The 8,399-nt window shown below is 31.8% G+C and overlaps 1 protein-coding gene across 1 annotated transcript; it reads left to right on the forward strand.

Moving 5' to 3' along the window:
• The first annotated feature begins 231 nt into the window (after positions 1 to 231).
• On the forward strand, positions 232 to 2,485 carry LOC148878738 (uncharacterized). The gene is made up of 2 exons (XM_088965574.1): positions 232 to 551; positions 2,139 to 2,485. The coding sequence occupies exons 1-2, from the start codon at positions 399 to 401 to the stop codon at positions 2,358 to 2,360; spliced, it is 375 nt and encodes a 124-aa protein (XP_088821700.1). The 5' UTR covers positions 232 to 398; the 3' UTR covers positions 2,361 to 2,485.
• Positions 2,486 to 8,399: the final 5,914 nt, after the last annotated feature.

The raw sequence follows: 8,399 nt of genomic DNA on the forward strand, positions 1-8,399 counted from the left end.
GTTTGAGCTTTAAAAGGAAAAAAAAAATCTAGCATGATCAAAGTAATAAATACCCATAACACCCTGATTTAGAAAACTTCTTAAGTGGGTTCTTATATGGCCACAGAAAACCCTAGAAATGGGTCTGGTATTTATTATAAAGATAAGGTTGGTTGGAATATTGTGCCCCTTTTCATTCAAAGACAGTTAAGGTGGCCATATTTTGTCATGTGGGGGACAGAATCTTATGCATTAAACAAGGGCTCAAGCTTTTCCCCCACTTTCACTGCCCATTTTTCCCTTAATTTTAACTTGATATATACTTCGAATGCATATATTCCTCAAAAATATGTGAAAATTTGGGCCTTTAAAGCTAGTTGGGGGACTCTCCCATTTCATTCAAAAGAGAGAGTAGTCTGATGAGCATGGGGGGAGGAGGTGAAGGAGAAGAAATTGAAGAGGTGAAGATGATGGATGTAGGTCTGAAGGACCTATCAAGAAAGCTTGAAGAGTTTGCCAAGGAGAGAGACTGGGAACAATACCACAGTCCTAGAAACCTTCTTCTTGCAATGGTAATTTTCTGTCACTTCCTTATGGTTGGACTCTTGATTCAGAGAGCTTAAGGGCACTGAGATATCCAGCTAGGGTGAATCCTTTTACCTCCTTGGATTGCAATATTCTAATGCTTGATGGATCTGTAGTGCCTTCTTTCATGATTCTCTTTAATGCTCTCGATATATTGATTGGCTGCTTGCTCTTAATTTCTTGTTTACCTGTCATCACTAATCAGTCTTTTATAGTAATCTCTCTCTCTCTCTCTCTCTCTCTCTCTCTATATATATATATATATATATAACATAAGCACACATAGACACAGGTTGGGTGATATTATTCTCCTTAATGGTGTTCACCCTAGTATCAAAATAATCTCTTTGCATCTCTTAAAGGAAAAACAAAACAAAGGAGAAAATATTGATTTTAACAGATGCTTTATATCTCTTGGTCCTTTGCACATATTTGTGTCATTATTTTGGTAACTCTCTGATGCTAATATTACTATTATTACCTATTGTCTGCTAGACCAAGGGCTTAGTGGAGTGTAGCCCTCCCCAAAACTCTAAAGCTCCCTAACCCTGGTAAAAGATGGATCGATCCTAGGTCTCTACTGCAACCAGTTAGCCAGTTAGATTTCAACAGCAAGCTAGCTGGTACCTTCAAATTATATGTTGTTGTGTATGTACTGCCCATTTTTCTTCTTCTTCTTATTATTATTATATTATTATTTGTGACAACTCTGTCATGGATGGGGGACAGTACAGGAAGCAACAGAGATGGGGTTAAAAGGAATCGTTTTTAGATATAAAGTAAAAGAATAAGAGCCCCAGAAGTAGCATAAGTTCCAGCATGTTTTCTGTGTTTCCACTTGAAAATGTCAGCCTTTGTTCCTCTTGTGCTTGGTTCATCCCCTCTTCTAGCAACAGACCAGACCACTAGTTCAAGATTCAAACTTGTGAAAGGACAACCCTTTCATTTCTGCCTCTTGTGACACGAGGCAAGTTTTCTTTGTTTCTAATACAAACTAGTAAAGGGGGTGTACCATAATTTTACTGCATGGCACATGTTAAAGATGGGGGGTTTTCTTCCTTTTTCTTTGTGGAGAGAGAGAGAAAGAGAGTAAAACCATGTTGGAAAAAGGTTTTCTAAGTGGTTACTTAGATTTCTTCTGTTTAGGAGCATCTTATTTCATCCACTTGGAGGGATTGCATGGCTAATACAAAACCATCCATGAAATGGGGAGCATCTGATTGTCTGCTTTTTTCTCTACTTCTTCGTAGCTATGTTCTTCACTTCTCTAGTCCATGTCAGCTCCATATGCAACTTTTTATTGGGCCTGGCCCACAAAGCAAGCCCTAGAACTTTCGGGTTTCTAATTACAAAGAATGTCCAGAAAAGAAAGAAATTGTTTCACCTTGTAGCAGGAGCCTTTAGGGTGAAGCCCCATTCATGGTGAATGATTTGGAAACTTTTGGTGACTATTTGTGTGCATATTTATGCATATTTTTCTTTCAGACAATATTGCCTTTTGGCATGATAATGATTATATTTGTTAAGTTGTTTTCCATCTTAATTTTGGGATAATATTGCCTTTTGTTTCATAGGTTGGTGAAGTTGGAGAGATCTCAGAAATATTCCAATGGATGGGTGAGGTGCCCAAGGGCTTACCAGATTGGAAGGAATCAGATAAGGAACATCTGGGAGAAGAATTGTCTGATGTACTGTTGTACCTTATCAGGCTTGCCGATATATGTGGCATTGATCTTGCAGATGCTGCCATTAAAAAGCTCGTTAAGAATGCCATCAAATACCCCAAGCCCCTTTAAGAATGACTAAGACTGGTGCTGCTGCAACTCATGCTTTTGCTAAGTTGATGGGGATGGAGAACATTTTGTAATAAATTAATCTGGAAAAGTTAGAAAGGTTAATAAAAATATCTATTTTTCCCCTAGATTTATTGTGATTCAGCCACTTCAATAATGATTTTCCATCTTTTCTTCTTCTTTTAAACCCAAGTGTGGTGAATCATAGGGGCATAAGGAAGAAAAAGCAGAGGATGTAATTTAAACAAAAATGATGTTGGTTTTCTTTTCTTTGTTTTATGTACATATGGTGGGTTAGGGGACTTTTGGAGGTAGAGCATAGCATTATTCAGGCTGATGGTACTAAGGGGTTGTTGGACAACGGCTGCAGTGGCTGAGCTGAATGGCTTATTACAATATTACTTAGTTTTAATGGATGGAATGATTCAATAATAAAATAAAATATTCAAGGTATATAGTAATCCATCCAACTTCAGCTAGAACTGCAAGTCAAGTACTTGACGAATTTCCATAGAAGTGGATCGAGCCATCGGGCCAAGTCCATTGAAATTTTAACAAATGTTTAACCCAAGTCTACCCAAATTGCAGCCCTAATTTTGGCTCCAGCTGTTAAGGAATTCACAGCCTTCTTAACAACTTATTTACTAAAAGACAAAGCAACAAGCCATTCAGTTCAGCCATTCCAATTACCATCAAACAGCCCCTAACTCGCTTGGTCCAGCCTGCAGATGGCTCAGTAATTGGGTCCGGTCCTCCCAAAAGTTAGGGAATCCGAAATGAGTTCAATTGGGCAGGAAAAAGTCATTTCAGTTCGTCCATTCCAGCCACTGTCAAACCCTTTTGTGCTTGGGAGAGGAATAATATTTTGAGAAGTAATTCAAACAGCTTAAATGCTTTTTGGGAGCCACTAGAACATGAGTAGGGAAATGGACAAACAACCTTTAGCATGGCAATGAGGGAAGAACTTGTATTGCACAAGCTGAAGCTGTAACTTTTGGTATGACAGATGAGACTGCAAAAGGTAATCTTGGAAAGTGGCTACAATAAATTGGTTTCTTGTCTTACCACATCAATGAACAAATGTTCTAAGAAAGCATTCATTTTCTAGTCGTTTTAATTTCAACCAAATGGCGATAGGGCATGTTTAGGGAGGGTTTTGTAAGTTCTGGACTCTATCTGTATTCCTATACCCCCCCCCCCCCAACCTGTATCCACCCAAAATTTGTAGTGGGTTGGGTTTTGACAATCCAAACCCTTTCTGTACATGAAAATACAAAACCCTCCCCAACCTACCCTTCCGCATTCAAGGGTAGAGGTAGGTTGGGTTTAGAACTCACATCTAATTTCTTATTATTTCTTGTTATATATAAGCAATAAATAAGTAAAATACACAAATAAACAATAAAAATTACAATTATTTAATTAAGAAATGTATAAAACACATAAACTATCAATTATTCTTAATATAAAATTCAACATATTATTAAATTCAAGGCCTAGTACATAAAGTTTATTTGCTTTCCAACAATATGCGGGTTAGGAAGGGTCGGATTTAGCCTAATGTCGTACCCTACCTGTACCCGTACAGTTTGTAGAATCCCAAAACCAGTCTCCACTCCAAAACCCGTTCTTCAAGCAAGAAAACCCGCTCCGACGTGGAGGGTAGGTGCGGGCACCCACCAAGTAGGGTAGAAATTGCCATCCCTTACCAAACACCATAAAATGACATTTTCCTCATGAAATTCTTCTTGTTTTCCTTTATTTAAATGTAACTAAAGGCAACCTTTTTAGGGCTTTACTTGGTTCCTATGATGGTCAGACAAAAGCGTTCAACTACCTTTTGATTTCCCAATCTAAACCTTGAATTTTAAACCCTAATCCCCCGACCTCTAAACATAAACCCTAAAATTAATACTAAATAGACCTAGAAAAAAGTTGACCAAGCCCTCAAACCTGACTCAATCCAACTTGAAAAACTGGGTTAGGGCCTCATATTTATCTACATGAATTTAAGAATGACCCAACCCAACCAGGGAAAAAGTTGGATTGGGTTGGGTCATGGATCAACTTGTTGACCCGATTGTCATGTCTAATTGGGACTATTTATGTAATGTTAGGAGTTTCCACTCTTTATTCTTTACAATTTAGTTTTTACTATTTACTAGTAAATGTGTACGCATGTGGAAATTTTAAATTACAATAACAATTATTATTATTATTATTATTATTATTATTATTAATATTATTATTATTATTATTATTATTATTATTAACATTTGTTAAATTTTGTATTCCATTATCATCATTAATGAAAACAATTTTTATTTTAAAAATTATTTTTATTTAATATAATGAACATATAACATTATAGATGCTCCCAAATATTTTCAACAAAATTTAGTACTTTTTCATTTTTTGTGCTCTATCAGTTTAAATATTTATTATTCAATTATGACATCATGAGTTGATTTGGAAAAGTTAGATCACTCACCCACCATCTAGATAGAAAAATAGCTTTTCATTAAGATCGGTTTTTAATTATATATTTCGTTTACATTATATAAATAATTTTTGCTTGTAACACTTAGTTTTTGTCTTATATAATTAATATATAATATTAGATATGTGCCAAATTTTCTATATTTTTTATTTTCTTGTGGTTCTTTATATACTTTTTATTTATTTTTTTAAATATTACTTAACTATCACATCATCGGTTAATTCATTTGACTAAAATCACTAACCCACCACCCAAAAAGGTAAATAGTTTGATTTCTAGGTTGACTTTAATTCTTGTATCACATTTTTATCATTTATAAAATTAGTTTTTATATATAATGCTTATTTTTGTTCAATATTATGAATGTATAATATTAGAGATGTACCAAATATTTTATTTTTTTATAAATATATACCATCAGATATGTGTCCAAAATTTTTTCTAATTATTTTATTTTATTTTTGTGACTCTTTGCATTTTCTATTTTTAAAAATTTTATTAGTTGACTATGACATCATTTCTTTTCTAGTTTTTGCATTCTATTTCCATCATTAGTAATAATAGTTCATCCATATCATACCTATTGTCGTTTAGTATAGTGAATATATAATATTAGAGATATACCATTTTTTTATTTTCTCTATTTTTATATTTTATTTACTTTTAATTTTATTATTTAATTATAAAATTATTGGTTAATTTATTTGACCCAGATGGTTGAATTGCTTACCCACCATCAGGAGAGAAGAAAATGGTTTTATTTTCAAATTACTTTCAAAATATTTATTTTTATACTATTGAAATTAATGTTGTGGATTTAATGAATAGAATTTAATGATGAGAAAAATATATATTAAATAAAGGATTTAATGAGAGAATATACCTTCGATGTGAGATTTAATGAAAGAGAATAGGAAAATGATTTTATTTTCAATTTGTTTTAAATTTTATATTCCATTTCCATCATTAATAAAAATATTTCTTATTTATCATACATATTCTTGTTTAATAAGACGAATATATGATGTTAAAGATATTCCCAAAATTTTCTTTAATTTTTATATTTTTTTTCATTTGATCTATTTTTTAATTTTTATCATTTAATTGTGGCCACATAGGTTGTCCCATTTGACCCAATATGGTTTCATTTCGTCACCACCACCTAGATAAAAGTACTATTTTTTCTAGGTTGATTTTGAAACTATAAGTTTTTATGGTTTTTCAATTATTATGTATAGATTTAATTAGTGAAATTTAGTGATGAAAAGAAACAAAAATGCCTTAAATATATGATTCAATGAAGGTGAATGGGAGTTAATAACTTAGATGTGGGATTTAATGGGAGGGAATTGAATGCACTAAATAATAGTACCCAAATTACATTTTTACTCCCACAATAAAGAGAGATCATATCTCAAAAATTGGGGTATTTTAGTCCAGAATAATTCTAGAAATCTTATATCCTATTTGTACTTTTTATAGTAGTATAGATTGTTTACTCTTTGAATTGTTGAATGTTTGCATTTTTTATTTTATGTCTAGAATTTTAAATTTAATTCCTTCAATTTTGGTGTTTTCATGTATTTTTCTTTTTTTTTTTAATTCAAGTTATTTTTAGGGATGACTTGAATTGACTCGTAGGCCAACCCTAACCCGAACAATTAGGGTTATGGTATAGCATTTTGCCAATCCAACCCAAAATTCAACCCGACCTCGAAATCAACCCAAAGTGTCTTGACCCAACCTAAACTTGACCCACCAACCCAATTGCCAGGTCTAAATACTAAAAATGCATGTAGTTGGAGGCATATAGGAGTCAAATACCCTTAACCTTTGGGTGGTGTTTAATATAAGAAAGTTTGTTTGGTTTGATAGAAAATAAGAGAGAAAACAGAAAGTTCTATTTCTCAACATATCATTTTCCATGCCTTTTTTTTTTTTTTTTTTTTTTTTTTCCGGAATCCAATAATAAGGGTCCTACCCATGGTTTTCAAACCATCATTTACCTGGATGGTTGGATTGTTTAGCCCAAAAATTGTCTAGGCAACTTTCCATTTCACCATTAGCTTGTTCCTTGGCCCAAAACCATTGATTGGGTCAATAACCCACTGATCAATCCAGGTGGTTGGACTGTCAACTCGTTCAACCTAGACCACAGTTTTGGTCATTTTTGTTTTAATTATTTTTATATTTTTGTTTTTAAATTGGAATGAATTGTTTATTCAAACCAAACGATCAAACCATTGACCTGAAAATCAATGACCAAAGCAATTCCGATTCCAATCGTTTTTTAAAACATTGGGCCGACCAATGTCTTAACTAGGGGTGCAAGTTGAATATCAAAAAATGTACATGGCATCAGTCATAGACCTTCAGGTAGGGCCCATTCAAATTAAAAAAAAAAAATCCCAATCTAAGCCCGCCCAATTTGTGGCCCTAAGGCATGGTTCAAATAAATCATTCGATTTTCATCCTTGTGTTGGAAAAATTAGATTTAGCTATATTACCCAAAATATATATGATACCCAAATGGATAGAATATTATAAAAGTGGCAACCAATTAAGTGGTATTTATTAAAATTGATAGAGGGTTTTGATTGATCAAAATTCTTAGGTATCTCGCGTCTTTTATAAGAGCATGACCATGCATATATGTAATTGAATATTAGTAATCTATCTATCTATATAGCAAGACAGTCCATGTCATCAAGCTTCTCCTTGCTCTAAACTCCCTTTCTAATTTCTTTTTTTTTTGAATTTTTTATTTTTTTAATTCCACATAATTACCCATTAAACCAATAAGGAAATAACATGTGCTTAACTATTTCTAACAACCATAAAGGAGGGATTTGCTTTACTAACAAGTGGCACCACTTTCCTCCATTGTCTCCTAAATAGTCTCCAATTCCTATTTATCTCCTAAATTATCTTTAACTCCTATTTATCTCTTATTATCTCTAATTTAGTAGAGAGATTCCCTCCTAAACTATCTCTAAATTTTATTTATCCTCTCCCCCACTTTTTATCTACATCTATCTAAAGAAAGTTTCAATTAAAAAATTTCAGAATTATTTTAATATTATAACGGAATTATATACTAACTTTAAAATATTTATTCAATACACAAAAATTAATTATAATAGATTTAATAATACTCACATTAGAATAATTCTATATTTTTACAAAATTCATCATGAAATTATATAGTAACAACATAAACTATAATTTTACTAATTATGTAACTAATCTTCAAATAATGAAGATTTTAAACATTTTAAATATTATTTAAATATATAAATAACGAAATATTTAACATGACTAAATTTTAAATAGTTTAAATAATGAAATTATGTAATAAAATAAAAAAAATCTTAAAAGTAGAAAAATAATCATAATAGGTTTCATAATATTCTTAATAATAATAATTTTATATTTTACAAAATTAATGACGAATTATGTAATAATAGTACTAATTATAATTTTATGGATTATTAAATTTAATAAATAATTAATATTTTAAAATTTAAATAACACTTTAAATA

The sequence above is a fragment of the Nelumbo lutea genome, chromosome 1 (assembly GCF_056320005.1).
Source record: "Nelumbo lutea isolate HS-2025 chromosome 1, American lotus-T2T, whole genome shotgun sequence".
NCBI classification, from domain to species: domain Eukaryota; kingdom Viridiplantae; phylum Streptophyta; class Magnoliopsida; order Proteales; family Nelumbonaceae; genus Nelumbo; species Nelumbo lutea.

Coding starts and splice junctions, on each gene's coding strand:
- LOC148878738 (XM_088965574.1), top strand. CDS start 399: ATGAGCATGGGGGGAGGAGGTGAAGGAGAAGAAATTGAAGAGGTGAAG. Junction 552..2,138: donor GAAACCTTCTTCTTGCAATG/GTAATTTTCTGT, acceptor TTTGTTTCATAG/GTTGGTGAAGTTGGAGAGAT.